Below are 22137 nucleotides of genomic sequence, written 5' to 3'. Positions count from 1 at the left end.
TAATCTACATGAGATCATCCCCTGTTCTATGATACAAACATCCCTATTTTTAAAGTAATCTAAATTAAAACTTTCTTCCATCAAAATTTCATGGTAATTTATATTCCAGACATCAGCTTAATAAGGACAGTTATTCTACCAAATTCATTATTTTCAAAATTAGTGAAATCAAAGGCAGTGTATTTCAATAGAAATATGGTAACAAAAATGTTAAATGTTGTTTGACTCAGTCTGTGTTTTTTTTAACTCACCTAAGACTGCCCCTGTTTCTATAATACAAACTTCCTGTTTTAAAGTGATCTAAATTTAAATCTTTCATCAAAATTTCATGTTAATTTATATTCCAAACCCCAGCTCAATGATAATAACAAAGTTATTTTACTAAATGCTTAATTATTTTCAAAATTATTTAAAACAAAGGCCATATTTGCTACCATATTTCAACAGAAATAAAGTAACTAAAAAGTTGAATATTGTATGACTTATTAATGTTTAGGAGAGTATTGTAGTTCGCTTGAAGCATTGTGTATTCTTTGTAAAGAATAAAAAGTTTTGAATGGTACAACAATGCACTATAATACAAAAGGTATATAGTCTATATATACCTGTTGTAATTTAGTTATCTATAGTCTGATGATATTTCGGAATACAATTCCTTCTTCAGATATTCTTAGATGGAGTTGCTGCTATAATCTGTTTTCCAATGCTTTTCTTTTGTTATTATCTAACTGGCATTTGATACATAAATTAAGATGAAATTTTCATGGAAGAAAGTTTGCATGTAACTTGAACCCTTTAGCATTCAAACCAACTGTATCCAGCCTAAATGTTCTACTAGTTTTATATCAAAACTGGCCACATCTGGCCTCTCACATCCTACAATGTCATTCTAAAAATAAGCAATCACATTATGATGGCAATGGAATATTTTACTTTATAACAATAATGGAAATCGAATTTTATTTAGCTACAAGATAATACATGATTAATTCAGAATATTCTCTTCTATTCTAGGCACAAGGACTGAAATTTTTGGGTAGGGGGCCAGTCAAATAGATCGACCCCAGTACACAACTTTTACTTAATTTATCGACCGCAACAGGATGAAAGGCAAAGTTGACCTCAGCAGAATTTCACTCAGAACATAAAGACAGATAAAATACCACTAAGCTCTTCGCCTGGTGTGCTGTTTCTGTAAGCTCAACCAGAGGATGATCTCTGGTGGGTTATAGAAAACAAAGCTATTTTATTAAATTCTTCAATATTTTCAAAATCAATTGAAGCAAAAGTCAGAAATACGGTAACAAGAGGACTAAATAGATTAAAACAGTCCTAGTTTCTCCTCTTTTATTTTACCTTATTGCACTGTTGGAAATGACAGGTGTGTCTTATGGAATATTTGAGTGAGATATTGGGTAAATTAATTATGCCGGACATATTATGCCGGACATATTATGCCTAGGAAAACAAAAAAAGTTATTTCTGAAAATGGGTGGTCATGGATGGAATGCCTTTTATTATAGTTCTACTGGATTAGAGGAGGTACAATGGCCCAGTGGTTAGGGTAGCGGACTCGCGGTCATAGGATCGCGGTTTCGATTGCCAGACCGGGCGTTGTGAGTGTTTATTGAGCGAAAACACCTAAAAAGCTCCACGAGGCTCCGGCAGGGGATGGTGGCGAACCCTGCTGTACTCTTCCATCACAACTTTCTCTTACTCTTACTTCCTGTTTCTGTTGTGCCTGTAATTCAAAGGGTCAGCCTTGTCACACCGTGTCATGCTGAATCTCCCCCGAGAACTACGTTAAGGGTACATGTGTCTGTGGAGTGCTCAGCCACTTGCACATTAATTTCATGAGCAGGCTGTTCCGTTGATTGGATCAACTGGAACCCTCGACGTCATAAGCGACGGAGTGCCAACAACAACTGGATTAGAACTGACCTAATGGGGATGAGTTGGGTTCTAAACAACAACAAACAAGATCAACAATGAAGGACAGAGGGATGGTCACCGTTATACCATTGATCAAAACCTTGTTGTATCAACTGACCTAGGGGTAAGCATCAACACCATCATCAACAACAAAAACAGTAACAGCAAACCACCTCCACAACTGCAACAATTGATCTGCATAAATCTTCTTTTATTAACAAAAACATCTGTGGATGATTTATCATTAATTGAACAAGCTATTGCCAAACACGCAAAATTCTTTACGTGGCTGTCACCTGTGACTAAGCTCACTTACTATGTTATAAATTTCCTGTTTAAGATAATTTATCAGAATGTCATGTTAAATTATGTTCTAAATAATTCTTCTTAATTTTGACACAAGTTTTAAGGGGAAGGGCTAGTCGTTTACACTGACTTCAGTTCTGAACTGGTATGTTATTTTATTGACCTTGAAAGAATGAAAAGCAAAGTAAACCTTAGCGAGATTTGAACTCAGAACATGAAGAATCAGAAAAATGCCACTAAGTATTTTTTCTGCCAGCTTGCCACCATATTTCTAATTAATAAAAATAACAATGGTTCCTAATTTAGACACAAGGTCAACAATTTTGAGAGTAGAGATTAGTCCATATGTATACGCGCACACACACGTGCACACACACACACACACACACAAACACACACACACAAACGCACACACACACACACACACACACACACACACAAACACATGCATGCATATAGGCACACACACTCACATATAACATTATACAGATTTAAAAGGTAAAGGCAAAGACTCCCTTCAGACATTAATGACCATGAAATTGCACCGAGAAAGCTCCCCTCTAAGCTACAAGTCTGGACAAGGTGGTTTATGGACGATCAGCAGTTGCTCATGCATACCAGCAACCCTTTTCCACACCACTGATATTATCCAAGAGAAAGGCAAAGGCTGATACAACTTGGCACCAGTGATATCACAGCTCATTTCTACAGCTGAGTAAACTAGAGCTATGAGAAATAAAGCGTCTAGCTCAAGAACACAATGCACAGCTTGGTCTGGGAATTGAACTCACTACCCCAGGATTATGAACTTGATGCCCTAACCACTGAGCCATGCTCTTTCACACATGTGGATATATACAAACATATACACAAAGATTGTGCTAATCATTGGTATTGTCCTATTCTCTTATTTGTTTTTTTTTTTATAGAATTTGAATGTTCTGAACTTTTTATGTTAACACATTTATGTTAGGCTTTATATTTTATTCAATAGCTTTGAGATAAAAGAACATGAATAGCAAATACAGCACAGCTGGATATATTTGAATGTAGACAACAACAAAATTTAACATCAGAGAATATCTATTTGCATTTTAAAATCAATGTCAGAAAACTACCTAAGGTGAAAACGGTTGTGCTTTTGTTTGTTCTGTGAATAAATCAGCAATAAGTTATTCCTATATATACACACAAAACTTAACAACGTAGTTACTCTCAGTGCACCATCTGTGGTCAAAATTCAAAAGGTCAAAATTCAAAAATAGATTGGAGGCATTAATCAGGAAAGGTATATGGAGTCAGGAATGGTTCAGTCTCACAACATGGCACCTTGGACAAATATCTTCTGCTATAGTTCTAAACTGACCAATGCATAGTAGATGAATTTGGTAGGCATAAACTGTGTTGAAGCTCGTTGTATGTATGTATGTATGTATGTATGTGTGGAGGCGTAATAGCCCAGTGGTTAGGGCAGCGGACTTGTGGTCATAGGATCACGGTTTTGATTGCCAGACCGGGTGTTGTGAGTGTTTATTGAGTGAAAACACCTAAAGCTCCACGAGGTTCCAGCAGGGGATGGTGGCGAACCCTGCTGTACTCTTTCACCACAACTTTCTCTTACTTCCTGTTTCTGTTGTGCCTGTAATTCAAAGGGTCAGCCTTGTCACACTGTGTCACTCTGAATCTCCCTGAGAACTACGTTAAGGGTACACGTGTCTGTGGAGTGCTCAGCCACTTGCACGTTAATTTCATGAGCAGGCTGTTCCATTGATCGAATCAACTAGAACCCTCAACATCGTAAGCAACGGAGTGCCAACACACACATATATGTATGTATGTATGTATGTATGTATGTATGTATGCATGTATGTCATCATCATCATCATCATCATCATTATCATCATTTAACATTCACTTTCCATGCTGACATGGGTTAGATGGTTTAACTGGTGTTGATGAGCCAGAGAGCTGCACCAGGTTCCAGTCTGATTTGGCATGGTTTCTATGGCTGGATGCCCTTCCGAATGCTAACCACTCCAGGAGTGTAATGGGTGATTTTACATACCACCAGCACAGGTGCCGTTTAAATGGCACCCACAGTGATCACAATGATTCACAGGCGCCCTTTATATGGTACTGGCGACCACCACGACTACAATACATGGGTGTCATTTACATGACATCTACAAGGCACCAGTGACTGTCCAACTCCAATTTCACAGATGCTGTCTTCATGGCACCAACAATGGCCATGACTACTTTGTCACAAGTACAACTACAATTTCACTTGGCCTGATGAGTTTTCTCATTCACAGATTATCGCCAGAGGTCTCGGTCACTTGTCATCAACACATCCATGAAGCCCATATATTGTTTTCTTATAAATATATATATATATATATATATATATATATACACACACACACACACACACATACACACACATACAGGGTGTGATGGGTAAATTGTTGCTATTTTATATTTTTGATTTTGTGCATGCACATTGTTTGATTTTGATTTTGTCAATTGCACAGTATAGTAGGGTCAGTTGAATACCGTCTGTGAGAAAAATAGCACCATGATGCAACTCACTCTGCCAGAAATTTGGAAACAACAAGCTGTACTGCTTGGCATTTGTGCCAGAAACTCCAATAGAAATATTTCAGAGTGTTTGGGTGTCAATCTGAGAGCAGTGCAGAGGATTCAGAAAGAGTGGGATGAGTCTAATGGTGATTACAAAGGTACAGCAGTTCGGAAAACTCACTCTGATCATTCTGATAAGAAAAGAATTCCTGAATTTGTTGGTGAGATCCAGGCCATGATTGACAACAATCCCTCCAATCTAATTAGGTTCATCGCCAGGGACATGGGAATGTCTGAGTTTCTTATCAGGCAGGTAGTGCATGAAGACATTCAGTATTCTTCATACAAGATAAGAAAGGGCCAATTTTTATCTCAAGTCATCAAGAACAAGAGGAAAGACCACGCTATGAAGCTTTTAAACAAACTAGAGCATCCCCTCCAACTGAACATGTTTTGATTTTTCTCAAACAAGAAAAATTTCTGCCAGGTTCAGATGGTGAATACACCAAACAACCGTTGGCTTGCTGTGTCCCCAAAACATATATCAAGAGTGATAAAAATCAAACATCCAGTCAACATCATGGTTTTTGGAGTGATCACTAGTGATGGTGACATTTTGCCTCCATTCATCTTCCTACATGGCTTAACATGCAGGCCTACATCAAGTGCTTGGAGGACGTAGTGCTGCCCTGGTTTAAGAGGGTGGCTTCTGGAAGACCCTATGTCTGGTAACAGGATTCTACAGCATGTCATGCAAACAGGAGAACCCAGTCATGGCTGTCAGACAATTTCTGTGACCACATCACCCCTAATATCTGGTTACCTAACTCCCCAGACTGCAACACCTTTGATTATTATGTGTGGGGTACTGTTGAGCAAGAGACCAACAAAACTCCTTGTAACACCTAAAATGAACTGAAGGCAAGGATTATGGCAGCATTCACCAACTTAAACAAGGAGACCATCCAGAAGAGTTTCAGGAGATTCCAAAGTCATCTGGAGGCCATGGTTAAAGCCAAAGGCGATTTTATTGAATAAATTTACTCTTAAGTATATCAAGATATCTAAAGTTTAGTATTTCAAGGGTAAATATATCTGTTAAAATGAGATATCAGTATTATTTTCATTTTTGCATAACTTAGACAACAATTTATTCATCGCACCCTATATACATATAAATATATATATATATATATATATATATATATATATATATATATATATATATATATATATATATATGTATACACACAGACACACACACACACACACACACACACACACACACATACATACACACACACACACACACACACAAATACACACGCACATATATATATATATATATATATACATGCATACATTCATCCCCACCTACCCCCACAAACATATATAAATACGTATATATGTATGTATGTATGCATATGTGTGTGTGTGGGTGGGTGTGTCAATTTTTTTGTATACTGCAGCCAACTGGACCAAATGATGCAGAAACTTACAAAGAAAAAACAGCCTAGATTAGTCAACAGATCCACTCCTATTTTATTGCAAGACAACACAATTCCCTCACAAGTTATCTGGAACACCCCTTATAAACCTATGCAGGTTCAGATGCCCAACCTCCTTTCCTTTAGATAACCACTGTCTCACTAAAAGCATAGTTTATAAGTGTACAGTATCAACTGCCAACTGTAACTACATCTATATCAGCTCATGTAGCACCACCTTCAATGCGAGAGTGAGCAAACACTACTCCAGCTTCAAGTCCCCAACAAAATCCAACAGTATATCATTGTCTCGATTTATCAATAAACTAATGTTTGATTTCACTCCTTACACTTTCAAGTGGTCCATAGTCACCCCTGCCAAACCATACAGCACCTATAATAACAAATGACAAATGTGATCTCTGCATAGCCAAAGTCTTGGCTGTTTTACAATTCATGGATTATCTTAATTAACACAGCAGTATAATATTTACCTACAAACATTGGTCACTAAATCTATTCTCAAAATACAGATAATAACCCCACCCTGCTTTTCCCCCACTAATCTTCATAAATTTTCCATTCTTATCAACTCTCACTAGCATTATATATTGAACCAACAATATATCTTCCCTTTAATTCTTTATTGTCACTTACATAATTCTCTCTATATTTTCCTTACCGTTTAAAATTTTTTTCTTTTTATTTCAACTGCCTCCCCCTCCTACCCCATCCCTCCATAAACTTACAAGTACACATGCCAGCACACCTCCCCAATCTCATACTGCAAACACCCTCACCACACACTATATACATACCACTTATTACATACCACTATATACATACCACTTTGGAAAAAACCTATAGCAGCCCCATTCTTTCTTATTTTCTTCATACATATATATTTTTTACTTCTTCTTGACCAAAAACTATTCCCCACCCTCTTCCCTTAATATATTTATAGACATAGGAGTGGCTGTGTGGTAAGTAGCTTGCTGATGAACCACATGGTTCCGGGTTCAGTCCCACTGCGTGGCACCCTGGGCAAGTGTCTTCTACAATAGCTTCGAGCCGACCAAAGCCTTGTGAGTGAATTTGGTAGACGGAAACTGAAAGAAGCCCGTCGTATATATGTATATATATATATATATATATATATATATATATATATATATATATATATATATATATGTATGTATGTGTGTGTATATATGTATATATATATATATATATATATATGTATGTGTGTGTATATGTTTGTGTGTCTGTGTTTGTCCCCCCAGCATCGCTTGACAACCTATGCTGGTGTGTTTACATCTCCGTAACTTAGCGGTTTGGCAAAAGAAACCGATAGAATAAGTACTAGACTTACAAAGGATAAGTCCTGGGGTCAATTTGCTTGACTAAAGGTGGTGCTCCAGCATGGCCACAGTCAAATGACTGAAACAAGTAAAAGAGTATATTATCATCATCATCATCATCATCATCGTTTAACGTCCGCTTTCCATGCTAGCATGGGTTGGACGATTTGACTGAGGACTGGTGAAACCGGATGGCAACACCAGGCTCCAATCTAATTTGGCAGAGTTTCTACAGCTGGATGCCCTTCCTAACGCCAACCACTCAGAGAGTGTAGTGGGTGCTTTTACGTGTCACCCGCACGAAAACGGCCACACTCGAAATGGTGTCTTTTATGTGCCACCCGCACAAGCCAGTCCAGGGGCACTGGCAACGATCTCACTCGAAAATCCTACGGGAGCCAGTCAGGCGGGTACTGGCAACGGCCACGCTCAAAATGGTGTATCTCATGTGCCACCCGCACAAGAGCCAGTCCAGGGGTACTGGCAACGATCTTACTTGGCTTGCCGGGTCTTCTCACGCACAGTACATTTCCAAAGGTCTCGATCAGTAGTCATCGCCTCGGTGAGGCCCAATGTACGAAAGTCTTGCCTCACCACCTCAGCCCAGGTCTTCCTGGGCCTACCTCTTCCACGGGTTCCCTCAACTGTTAAGGTGTGGCACTTTTTCACGCAGCTATCCTCATCCATTCTCACCACATGTCCATACCAGCGCAATCGTCTCTCTTGCACACCACAACTGATGCTTCTAATGTTCATATATATATATATGTATATCTGTAAAAATATGTGACACTTATTCAGTAGCCATGATAAAACTCTGAGTTCCGGATGCCGGGGTGGGAGCCCATGCCAACATCTCCCACCTCGGCATCCGAAACTCGGAGTTTTATCATGGCTACCGAATAAGTGTCACATATTTTTACAGATAAATTCCTCTATTTACATAATATCGAGGTCTCTTTCTGGATCCTTCTGAATTGACGTGCACCACTTTTCATTTATGTTTTATGTAGTGTTTTTGGTACTGAAACACTTTCAAACTTCGTATACTTGTATATTTTGTGTTATAGAACAGATAAAAAATTTTGTATTCGAAAGTATTTCATGTAAAAAATTGTCGTATTTCAGTAATTTCAACCAATCACTGACGTCTATTGAGGTGAAAACAATTACTGCTATGAAATATAAACAACGGTCTTGACACCGGCAAAAATTATTGTTTACAAAAACAGCAGTAACTGTATTCAGCTGAATAGACGTCAGTGATTGGTTGAAATTACAGAAATACAACAACTTTAACATGAAATAACTTGCGATGTAGAAATTTTTGTTAAGAAGGCTAAGAGAAAAAGATGTTTTATATGATACATTCTACCAGTATCCCGAGTGTTTCATTAAGAAAACAAGTGGTGCCCGTCAATTCATAAATATCCCTCTTTCTTTCTTTTGTTGTCCTTCCTATCAATATATATATATATATCTATATATATAAAAATGAGAATGTGTGTCTGTCTGTCTGTCTGTCTGTCTGTCTGTCTGTCTGTCTGTCTGTGTGTGTGAATCCCTAAAACTCGAGAACTACGCAACCAATTTCATTCAAATTTTACACATGCCTTACTTAGGGTTCCAGTTGTGTTTTAGTCAAAAAAGATTTTTAACTTCTTGCAGAGTTTGAGCCCACGGCAACATAATATCTCCTCCACTTTTTAAGTATTACGTGTCAAAAGTGAAACAAAAACACTCATGTCAAATACTTTCTCTTTAAAAATGAAACTATTCTACTAACTGAAACAATCACATTTCGATACTGTAATGACAGATACTTTCAGAGAGAGAGAGAAAGAGAGAAGAGAGAGAGAGAGAGAGAGAGAGAGAGAGAGAGAGGGAGAGAGAGAGAGAGAGAGAGAGAGAGAGAGAGAGAGGGAGAGAGAGAGAGAGAGAGAGAGAGAGAGAGAGAGAGAGAGAGAGAGAGAGAGATGTATATGTATACATATAGATATATATGTACACGTTATTCCACTAACTGAAACAATCACATTTCGATACTGTAATGACAGATACTTTCAGAGAGAGGGAAAGAGAGAAAGAGAGAGAAAGAGATGTATATGTATACATATACACGTATATGCATAGATATATATATATATAGATATAGATCTATATGCATACATGTATATGTATACACATGTGTAGATGTATATATATATATATATATATATATATATATATATATATATATATAGATGTACATGTAATATGTACACATATATACATATATATATATGCATACAGATATCTATACATATATACACCCATCACACACAAACACATGCACACAAACACACACATTAGTCATTTGTTTTCTTATCCAAAACTACGTCAAAAGTACTGAACGGATCTTTATGAAATTTGGAAATTATATTCTATGTATAACGGCCATAACTCCCATGAAAATTCATATATTTTTGATGTTGATGAAATTTTAACCCGAACATAACAGATGAGCATTATTTGTAATTCAACGGTACAACAGTGTAAGACTACCCTTTCAGATATACTTTCATTGTTATTTCTGCAATGTGGTGCATAAATTGTCAAGTAAATGAGACGCATCTTTGCCTCCACTGATTCACTTGCAAAGTGTTGAGTAAAATTATTTTGTTGCAGACCTCCTTTGGGTCTTTTTATTATCACTACGACACACATAGTCCCCAGTTGGTAACATTGATTTCAAGGCCCTCCTAGATGAGAGACTGGCATTCCACTTAATGTCTATGTTCCATGCTGGCATGGATTGGAGAGTTATTAATGTAGAAATATGGTATCGTAGCTACTAACAGTTGAGGGTTGCGTAGTCTAGACGGCGTTTTTAGATTTCATTATTCTCTTTAACCCGGGCAAAGCCGGGTATTTCTGCTAGTATATATATATATATATATATCCTAATACCACTTCCCTTGCTAATTTTTGTGATCTAGCTAAAATAGCCCTATTGAATGCCACTGGTCAAATGACCATGTTTAAATTCCTCACTTTATCTTCCTTTCTTCATACAAACTTTCTTTCTCCCCCTTGATCAAAAATATTTCCCCACTCTCTTCCCTTCAAATTATCTTTTCTTCAAATACCACCCCCCATGCTAAATTTTGTGACTCAGCCAAAACAGCCCTATTGTTTACTACCTGTCAAATGACTTTACTTTCCTCTCACTCCCTTATATTTTCTTTTTTCCTTCTTTTAATATTTATTTCTCGCTACATTTATATTCTCTACTCCTACAGAGCATTCTACACATTCTGATTGAATCTTCCATGTGTCAACATGTGCCTCCTTGCAACAATGTGACCTTTAATTCAATCAAGATAAACTTGGCCTGAAGAGAAGCCTGCAGTATACACCTCGCTTGGATTTTTACCACTTCTAAGGTTCCACTTGCTATTAAACATATGTAGCCTGGATCTTACTCCATTCCATAACTCTTGTATATATATATATATATATATATATATATATATATATATATATATATATATACACATACATTTATATGTATGTGTGTGTATGTATGTATGTGTGTGTTTATAAACATCCTAAACGTACTCAAAAGAACATTCCCTTCAACTAGCTTTGGCCTCTACAGGAATGATGCACCAGCAATATCAAGAGAGGCAAATGGCCACATGCTAGAGAGACTTAGAAAGGACATCACCAGCACTATGAACTCCCTTGGACTGTAGAAACCAACCTAAGAATAGTGGATTTCCTTGATGTGACCCTGGTGCCTATAGACCCTTTAGAAAGCCAAATGAGAAGCTATCATACATTAGCACAGGTTTCTGTCATCCAACCATAGTTTTCAAGAACCTGGTAAAGGGTGTCAGCAGAAGATTCTCCAGCTTATCTTCAAGCAAAGAGATTTTTGATGCTGCCACCCCGTACTACAATGAAGCCCTGGCTGCCAGTGATTTTAAGGACAGGATTAGTCACATGCCAGAACCTAACCCCTCCAAGAGAAAGCAACACGGGGAAGTATTGTAGTTTAAACTACCCTTCTCTTTCAGTGTTAAAACCCAAGTAGGTAAGATTTTTCTTAGCTTAGTTAATAAGCACTTACCCCATACAAATACATTCAACAAAATATTCAATAGGAATACTCTGAGAATTTCCTTTAGCTGTGCCCCTAATGTGGAAAAAAATTTAGTAAGTAGGCCCACACCCAAGACACAGGCAGGGTGCTCACGTAGAGGTAACACAACATGTCCACTGAATGGCCACTGTAACACAGAGACCTTCGTATATGAGGTAGAGGTAACAGTTATAGGACCAAATGGGCAATTAAACATGTGAAAGTATGTAGGAACAACTGAAGGCCCCTTCAGAACCCACTTTAACAACCACAAGTCCTCCTTTAACATCCTGGAGAGATGCAACGCTACAACCTTGGCCAAGCACATTTGGTCTTTGAAAGAAAGCGCCACCGAGTACAAAATAAAGTGGAAGATCCTAGAGAGATGTAAACTATACTTCAATAGCAGCAGGAAGTGCAGGTTATACCCCACAGAGAAAAGAGCGATTTTAAAGAGCATCCAGTACCCAGGCATTTACCTGAATAGCAAAAGTGAAGTGTTTAATCCTTGCCCACACGAAAGGAAATTCATCCTATCATAGCTGCACGCTCCATCATGACTACAACCACCAGCCCCGTAGCCTCATCTCTCCACCAATATTCTGGAGTACAGCAAAGAGTTTGACCAGGCATTCACTAATGCACCCACATACAAACACACATACCCCAACACAGCGGACACCTACCAAATAGACTGTTTCGCACCACCTCCAATATAAACTCCCACACACACATTGTACCCCTACACACACTGCATGCACACATAAAATCCCCACGACCTTAACCAATACAGAAAGAAAACACACTAGTGAACACAATAATGGATGCCTACATCGCCTGGAAAAGTTATACATATCGTACTACTACACATGTCCCATTCCCTCAAGAACACCAACCTGAAAGATGCATACAGTTCACACAAACACTTCATGATAGCTCTTACCAACTTACAACATAACCAACCCAGTGACAATGTCTCAGTCTCTTAACTACATCCCCTACCCAGTTTGTTTCGTCATCTTTTCACAGCAACCACAAACCGGATGTGTCCTTTCACCTCCAACAATAGAGAGTCGCCATATTTCATTCTATATCAGCTACCTCTGATGAGCATAGAGTTATATAACCAGGTTGTTACCTAACACTCTGTCATACCCCTTGTGCGAAACTGATTGGTAAGATCAGCCGTGATGGATATATAATACTGTACACTTCTAATAATATATATATATATATATATATATATATATACACATAATTACACAAATGGGCTGAGGTATGTGTAACTGTAAGAACAAATTTGTATATGCTTTAGTAAGCACATGGGTGTCTGTACACACTGTTAGTACACAGGTATGCTATCCTCAACTCTACCTAGGTGCCTTTGTGATTAAAATATCTTCATTTTATTGAATACTGTGATATCAGGAGTGGCTGTCCGGAATTAACGAAACTGATAGTTTTCACAGAACAACTGTTGTCATCGATGGGAAGAGTACAGCTATCAGCTGAATCTATCATCGAGATTGTGCCGCCTCCTTCCCTCAACAGGGAAAAGAAGGCTTGCTTTTCCTGCGTAGTAGCCGTACTGAAAGAAACAGTATGGAAGACACGTGTAAGAGGCACAGTGACGGATACCTTTGTATCTGGCCAGGGGTTGGTTAACTTTTATTTGTTAACACCTCAGTAGTAAGATCAGGCTGGAGAAGAGGTATCTGTCGCGAGACAGATTCATGAGAAGATGGAAGACTGTGGCGAGGAAGCTGGGAGTGTTTCGCACCAGGTAAGTGGGAGCCAAAAACAAGGGAAAGAAAAAGCAAGGGGTTTACCCTGGTGGTCGGATGCCTGTCCTTCAGGAAAGCCATTACAAATTGCATCTGTAATGAGCAATGCTTTAATCAGACATTATAAATATAATCAAATTATTATTGTATTTTTAAATCGTTGATTTTTTAATCGCTACAGCTACTTCACTCTTTTATGTTTGCCTGTCCTTGTTCGTCCCCTCTTTGTAATGCTTTTATGGCAAATATTTAAGAAATAAAGTAGCTTGCTTACCAACCACATAGTTCCGGGTTCATTCCCACTGCGTGACAGTTTGGGCAAGCGTCTTCTACTATAGCCTCAGGCCGACCAAAGCCTTGGTACCAAAGATTTGGTAGACAGAAGCTGAAAGAAGCCCGTCGTATATATGTATATATATATATGTGTATACTGATAGAATAAGTACTAGGCTTACAAAGAATAAGTCCTGGGGTCGATCTGCTCGACTAAAGGCAGTGCTCCAGCATGGCCACAGTCAAATGACTGAAACAAGTAAAGAGAATATATATATATATATATAGAGAGAGAGAGAGAGAGAGAGAGAGAAAGAGAGAGAGAGAGAGAGAGAGAGTATATATAAACATTATTGATTGCACATACTCAATGTATGTGCATTGTTTGTTCATTGTTCATAGGATTCACAGTGGTGTAGCACTTGTGGGGGGAGGGGATGACTCCCTTATAACGCTAGGTGCTAAAACACCTAAAAGTCATAGAGAGGCAAGGCACCTCACCTCAGATCAAATTCAGGAGTGATGGAAACCGATATTTTATTACCTAGCATTATAAGGGAGTCATCCCCCAAGAGCTATTCCACAGTGAATCCAACAAACAAACAAACAAAAACACATACCTTGAGTGTAAATAATCGCTAATGTTCATATCACTAATGCTGCTATTAATTTGTTTTAAATATATATATATATATATATATATATATATATATATATATATAACAGCAATAGGAACTCAAAGAATCAAGCAGAATTCACTGTAAGCTTGGCACCTGGTTTTATTTTATATTATAGCTTAAAGGGATTTCCACCTTATGTTTTATCAAACAAACTTATGACTGATTATTTTATTTTTGATTTTACCATGTTTGTCTTCTGATCCTTTTTATCTAACTTGCATGTTTTAATACATTCTAGTATCCATAAAGTGTGGAAGCTCACCACATATATGACTCAAGTTGGCTTATCTATAAGGATTTCTCCATGCTAAATTTAGTAGGAAATATTTCAATGTTGCAATACAATTATATCTTCATCTATATGCTCTTTTACTCTTTTACTTGTTTCAGTCATTTGACTGTGGCCATGTTGGAGCACCACCTTTAGTCGAGCAAATCGACCCCAGGACTTATTCTTTGCAAGCCTAGTATTTATTCTATCGGTTTCTTTTGCCGAACCGCTAAGTTACAGGGACGTAAACACACCAGCATCGGTTGTCAAGCGATGCTGGGGGGACAAACACAGACACACAAACATATACGCACACATACATTTATATATATATATATATATATATATATATATATATATATATATATATATACATATATACGACAGGCTTCTTTCAGTTTCCGTCTACCAAATCCACTCACAAGTCTTTGGTTGGCCCGAGGCTATAGTAGAAGACACTTGCCCAAGGTGCCACACAGTGGGACTGAACCCGGAACCATGTGGTTTGTAAGCAAGCTACTTACCACACAGTAACTCCTGCACTATGTATATTTATTTGTATTGGTTGTTTTAGCATTACTGACATCACTGAATACAGATTATGAAACATGTCAACAAATATATATAAGTATTTCTTCACTCACTTCTCTTATTATTTTATTAAAAATATGTGTGTGTGTGTGTGTGTGTGTGTGTGTGTGTGTGTGTGTGTGTGTGTGTGTGTGTGTGTGTGTGCATACGAGGGGATGCTGAAAAGTTTCTGGCTTTGGGAACAAATAACATACAGGAGAATCAGTTAATCATGATTTTATTCAACATATTCCCCTCTCAGATTCACACACTTATTGAAGTGGTCCTTCAGTTTTTAAGCCCTGTAAAAGAACTTGGAAGGTTGGGCCTCCAACCAGGCCTTTTGCGATACTCTTTAAATCCAAGAACTTCTCAGCACCTCCTCATATGTCTATATATGGGTATATATGTCAATGCAGGTGAGTTTTGGACTCCTCAATTTGACAGTGCATGATGTAAGTAAACAAGTATCACTGTCATACCAGTCATACAAGCAGTGTCCTTTGTTTCCAATCTTTAGTGGAAACGTCTGGCTATGGGAAAATACTACCTTGTTTTGAAAGAGGTGAGGGTAGGTAACAGAAAGGGCATCCAGCTCCACAGAAAATCTGCCTCAGCATATTCTGTCTGACCCATGCAGGCAAGAAGTGGGGGTTAAAATGATGGTGCCAGTGATGATGATTATGATGACAACGGCGACAACGATGAGGATATAAGAAAAAATGCCTTTTTTAATTACTCACCAATGATAATTGATACAATTTTCAGGGATTTCAAACTGCGAGACACAAAGTGCTTGCTGTCATTGTTCCCAAAAGAAATGGTTCCATTCTGGGATGTTCCAATGGTTTCATTAGTTCCAGTCATCATGCTAGAATTGAAATGGTTCTCAACACATCCAATCTGATTTGCTTGTTTCCGAGCAACCTTTAGAATTTGCACGTAAGAGTAGATCATCACTGTTATCGGCAATAATATCATGAAAGACCAAAGCAATATGACATGTCGCTGCTGACCTTCCAAAAGCACACTGCATATCGGTATGGACTGAGGACGGAATGTGTACCTACCCCAACCAAACAGTGGTATACTGGCCAATAGGAAGCTTGTTAGCCACAAAACAGTGACAACAGAGGCCACCCGTTCAGTGGTCACTACAGATTGGTAATGAAGTGGCAGACAGATGCAAAAGTAGCGATCAAGTGAAATAACTGACAATGTTAGAGTGGAACTTGCCATGAGCAGGATCATGGCAAATGCTGTACTCTGACACAGGAAGTCAGATAGCAGCCATGACTGCCAACTGATTGACATAGCCATAAATGGTAGCACTACGATTCCGACCATCAAGTCTGTAAACGCTAGATTGACATTGAAGAAATTCGCTGGTGTTGTCCACCAGCGTGGACTAGTAGTAACTATTATGTAAAACAACAAACAGTTACCAATTACGCAGAGAACAATAAGAATTACTATGATGCTCACTTCCACAATGCGAAGCACAAGAGATTCATGAAATACATTGTTCGTTAAAAGATCTGAAAAGTTATTTGACATGTTCATCCTCAGATCTTTTTTGCTTGTTCATTTACTTTTTGTCAATTTTATTCTTAATCTTTGTTACAATCATTGGCTTAAAGCCCTAACTGGAGCATCTTTTTTTGTTTCCTGATTCCCTTTCATTTAATATTAGTGAATTACTGCTACATTTTAAAGCTATTTCTGTTATTACTGTGATGGTGGTGGAGGTGGTGGTAGTGGTGGTGGTGGTGGTGGTGGTGGTGGTAGTGGTGGTTGCTGTTATTGTTAACATCAAGTCAGTCTCCAGCCAGAAGTTCGATGATGGAAAGATGTTCCTCCTATATTCATCCAGCATTTGGTTTTCCAGATACACTGTATTCCAACACTACATCATGCAAGGCATTACTGTCTTAAAATGCAATTTGAAGGTAATTTGATAGCTATTTCCAGCAGGTCAAGTGACTATATATATAAAATCTGCTCCACTAGCTTGTGTTGCGTTTGTAGTAGTGGAGGTGGTGGTGGTAGTGGTGGTGGTTGCTGTTGTTATTGTTGTTTAGCACTCACTAAAGGTTAGATCAAATCCAACAAACTTATGACACCATCAAAGATGTTTTAGCTCTGCCAATTCTGATTTATATGTTACATACAGACATAATCCAAGTAATTGAAGACCGACCAGATGATTTAGTCATATAACACAGCCTTTTCTTCTTTTGTGAAGATGATAACGAGTGATTTGAAAAAGATATGTATGTTTAGTAAACTCAAATGTTTAAGGTTTTAGGTTCTAATCCACGTAAAGAACATTTAGCTCGTTGGCTGCTTTAAAACTAGTTTTGCAATCATTTGTTCATCATTGCAGACCATGAAATGATGAAATGTAAAGCAAAATTTCTATACAGATATATATATATATATATATATATATATATATATATATCATTCACACAGGCAAAAACACACACACACACACACATTCATGCATTCATCTATTTATGTATATAAATATATATATGCATACAAGTATATGTGTGTGCGTGTTGGTGTGTATGTAGATAGATAGAGAGATAGATATAGCTATAATCATACATATGCATACACATACACACACATATATATATATATATACATATAAATTCATACACACACAGACATACATACATATGTATACATACACACATACATATACACATATAAATGCATATATTTATACATATATACACACACACACATATACACATTATGCATGTATGTATATGTATATGCAGTTTCTATTGTTTCTTATATGAACAGCTGGAGCTTCTTCAGTTCTATTGCTGGGTTTCAAGTTTCTGAGTTTTTTGTCTCTTCCCCATCTATTGTTTGTAAACACAAACGTTCCCCCAATCCAATCCATATATTTAAGAAAGAGAGAGAGAGAGAGAGAGAGAGAGAGAGAGAGAGAGAAATAGAAAGATAGAAAGAGAGATGAGAAAGAGAGACACACACACACATACATGCACAGAGACAGAGATACAGAGAGAGTCAATTAGCATGCGAGAAAAAGCTAGACAAACAAAGGCAAAGCAGAGAGAAAGAGAGAGAGAGAGTCATATTACCTTACAGAATAATACTCAAGACCCCCAAAAAACAAAAAACAACAAAAAAAAAACATAAAAACCACAAACAAAAGATCCAAAAAGTTTATAAAAAGAAAGATAAAAACCGGAAAAAATTAAACAAACAAAAAAACGTTTCAGGCAGACAATGTCCTTAAGAATTAAAGTAAATACTTTGATAGCGTGACAATTTATCAAGGAGATAAATTAATATATTCCAGGTTGTCTTTAGAAATTGATCAAAAGAACAAGTTAAATGGTTAGATATTATTAACATCACTGTGTAGTGTGCAAATGTATGGTGTACTCTGTGCTATGTACTTCAGACTGGATTTATGTATGGATCAATATGAGCCACGTGTTATAGCCCAGGGGATCCTTTAACTCCGAGAACCCTAAAGCTTGGAGTTAGAAATTAAAAAAACATATTTACAACAATCAAATAAACAATTTGTGATTTTTTACTTTCTTTCTTGCTATCTATTTTTTTCTTTTTTACTTATTTCAGTCAATAGACTGTGGCCATGCAGGGGCACTGCCTTGAAGAATTTTTAGTCGAATGAATCGATCCCAGTAGTATTTATTCTATCGGTCTCTTTCTCCAAACCACTAAGTTATGGGGACATAAACACACCAACACTAGTTGTCAAGTGGTGAGGAGGGAGACGAACACAGACACAAAGGCACACATATACTTATATACAAATATATACATACATACATACGCACATACCCGTCACACACACATACATACATATATATATATATGTGTGTGTGTGTGCGTGTGTGGAGGCATGTGGCTTAGTGGTTAGGGTGTCAGCATCATGATCGCGTTGTATTCTTGAGCAAAACACTTCATTTCCCGTTGCTCCAGTCCACTCAACTGGCAAAAATGTGTAACGCTCGATGGACTGGCGTCCCATCCAGCTGGGGAACACATACGCCATTGAAACCGGGAAACCGGGCCCACGAGCCTGGCTAGGCTTTAAAAGGGCACATTTTATATTATATATATATTGTAACATAGCTACTCATCGCCAATTATTGTAGTATCGTCACTATTTATGACAATACTTGTTTACACTATAACCGTGTACTAACAATAAATTATATAATGAAGCAGGGTAACAACAACATAACAATCCAACAAACTCTCCACAAAATATACACGAACCAACAAATGATATTCTGACAAACCACCAAAATGACACCTTATGACTTCCTGCGATTAACACCTACTCTAACTCCTATCACACTCAGACCACCACTATTTATAGTCGTTCGGTCAGTTCATTCTTGCAGGGGGTGTTGTGACTCTTGCCATAACGTCTTCCCTTTTGAGATTTCGTCTTCCATAGGAAACGAATTTTATAATTATTTTTTATAATTTTTTTTTCTTTCTTTCCAACATCTCTCCCTTTTTGAGATTTTGATTCCTTAGGGAGTTCAATACCTTTTCTGCTTAGGAATTATTTCCAAATGTTCAGTCTGTTTATGTTTTCTATTATTGCTCCTTCTAGGCTCAATCTCTTTTGGTACTGGCACATTGAAAATGTCATAAAAAATTTCCATTGGAATTTCCTTCCTTTCTTCTGTATGTTTGATTTTTAATTGATTGAGATGTCGTTTATGCTCCCATTGCTGGTCTTTTATTAAATACATCATGTTTCCAATCCTTTTAGTTACTACACCACCCTGCCAACTCTCTTTACCTTTCTTGTATACTTTGAAATGAACTTTGTCTCCGACATCAAAATGTTTAGTTGAATTTTTTGCATTTTCTCTATGTTTTTTCCTTTGGTAACAATTTGTTGAAGATCGATTTAATCTTTCAAGTGAACATTAGCTCTGCAGGTAACTTGCCTGAACTGGTATTTGGACTGGACGTTATTCTGTAGACCCTTAAGAATTTAGTTAGTGCTTCGTCATTTCCTAACTTGTTCCTTGCTTTTTTTGTGCTCACTTGAAAGTATCTATGAATCGTTCTGCTTGCCCATTTGACCTCGGATGGTAGGTGGGGTAAACATGTGCTTGATTGTATGCATTTTTCAGAATTTCTTGAATTCGTCTCTTGTAAATTGTGTTCCTTTGTCCAATACTATGGTGTCCGAACACCGAATCAAGCAAAAAGTTCAAGTAGGAACTTTATTATTGCCTTCGAAAGGATGACTGTACCTACATACTTCTGGCCACTTGATAAAGCTATCAACAATGATTTAGTAGTATGTGCCATTCACCAGTCCAGCATAGTCTATATGTACCCTGGACCACGAACTATCAGTCTCAGGTCACAATTGGTATTTCACCAGTGGTGCCTTGGCTGCTAGTGCACAACCTCTACATGATTTTACCAAATTTTCAATGTCCTGATCCATTGTTAGCCAAAACATGGAACTCTTCACCAAAGCTTTCATTCTTGACATCCCCAGGTGTCCACTATGAAATTCATGAAACACACATTTCTATACTGCAGTTGGTACTACCACTCATTAATACATCATCGTAGAGGGAAAAATGATTCACATTCTTATTTCTCCTTTCTTTATTTTTCAAGGCTTCCTTCAATTTTATGATGTAATTGTCCTACACAGTCACAGGTAACTCATGAATGGCATTACACAAAATGTTTTTACAGAACAGATTTATGGGGAGGTCCCATAAATCAAACAACTCCATCCAGTCCATACCAAATAGATTGGTTGCATTTTTTAATGTGTAAACTTTTGCTCAACAGATTTTACCACAAAATGTACTATCGCCCCACATTTTACCTATGAAGTGTAGCTTTTAACCTGTCACGCCTCATGCAATTTTCAATATTTTTCTGAATGCAGGTTTCCCAATTCTTTTCCATGTGTCAATATCAATAATCGAAATGTTGCTACCAGTATCTAGTTGTAATTTAATATTCACTTCATTTACTCTTACATGAACAACTTTCCTCTTGTTGGTGTTGTTTCTCCTTTCCATTGAGAAAAGTTTAGAATTTCTTGTTTGACCTTTCTAACTTAGCTCTACAATGTGAGCCCTCATGTCCTATTTTTTGGCAACTGTAACATTTCTGCATTTTGAAAGGACAATCCTTTCTGAAATGTAACCCCCCCCCCCCCCCCCCCGCCACATCCATAGCATGGGTTTGGTCCTAACATTATTTTGTTTATTATTTCCCAGTCGACATGCTTGTACTTGTGAGAAATCCTTCTCTTCAATTTTTTTTACACCCTGTTGCAAGTTTACCATTCTTTGACTCTTCTCTGCAACTGTCTGCAAGGTTAAACTCTGGTCCACTTGTTCAAGTTTTGTGAGAATTCTTGCATGTGTTTCTGCATCTTTATTTGTTGTCAGCCCTTGTACAAAAATGAGGCACTTAAACATATCAGGAGTTAGTTCCTTCAGTTTAAACCTTTCACACATTCTGTTTACAGTCCCAGCATATGTGACAAAGTCTTCATTCTCTTTTTTAACTAGATTCCAGCACAACCATTGAATGTTAAATAGGAAACTCTTATCACTGAACATTTTTGATAGTAATTCAAATGTTTCCTGGAAACAAATTTCACTAGTTTTTTGGGGTAGTATAAAATTCAATATTTTTCATGTTCTGACGGAGTTAATTTATGTAATAATAGCCTTACTTTTTCC

General features: G+C 37.5%; 1 protein-coding gene across 1 annotated transcript in view; it reads right to left on the bottom strand.

Annotated features, from left to right (window-relative positions):
* LOC128250640 (beta-2 adrenergic receptor-like) overlaps positions 1-16930 on the bottom strand; it is a 32584-nt gene extending 15654 nt beyond the window's left edge. Inside the window, exon 1 of the mRNA XM_052976155.2 lies at positions 16117-16930. Coding sequence (XP_052832115.2) covers positions 16117-16930 — 814 coding nt within the window. The remainder of the gene's footprint in view (positions 1-16116) is intronic.
* Positions 16931-22137: the final 5207 nt, after the last annotated feature.

This window comes from Octopus bimaculoides, chromosome 23 (genome assembly GCF_046866305.1).
Source record: "Octopus bimaculoides isolate indiv1 chromosome 23, ASM4686630v1, whole genome shotgun sequence".
In the NCBI taxonomy this organism is placed as follows: domain Eukaryota; kingdom Metazoa; phylum Mollusca; class Cephalopoda; order Octopoda; family Octopodidae; genus Octopus; species Octopus bimaculoides.
This window is presented reverse-complemented; position numbering and strand designations above follow the sequence as displayed.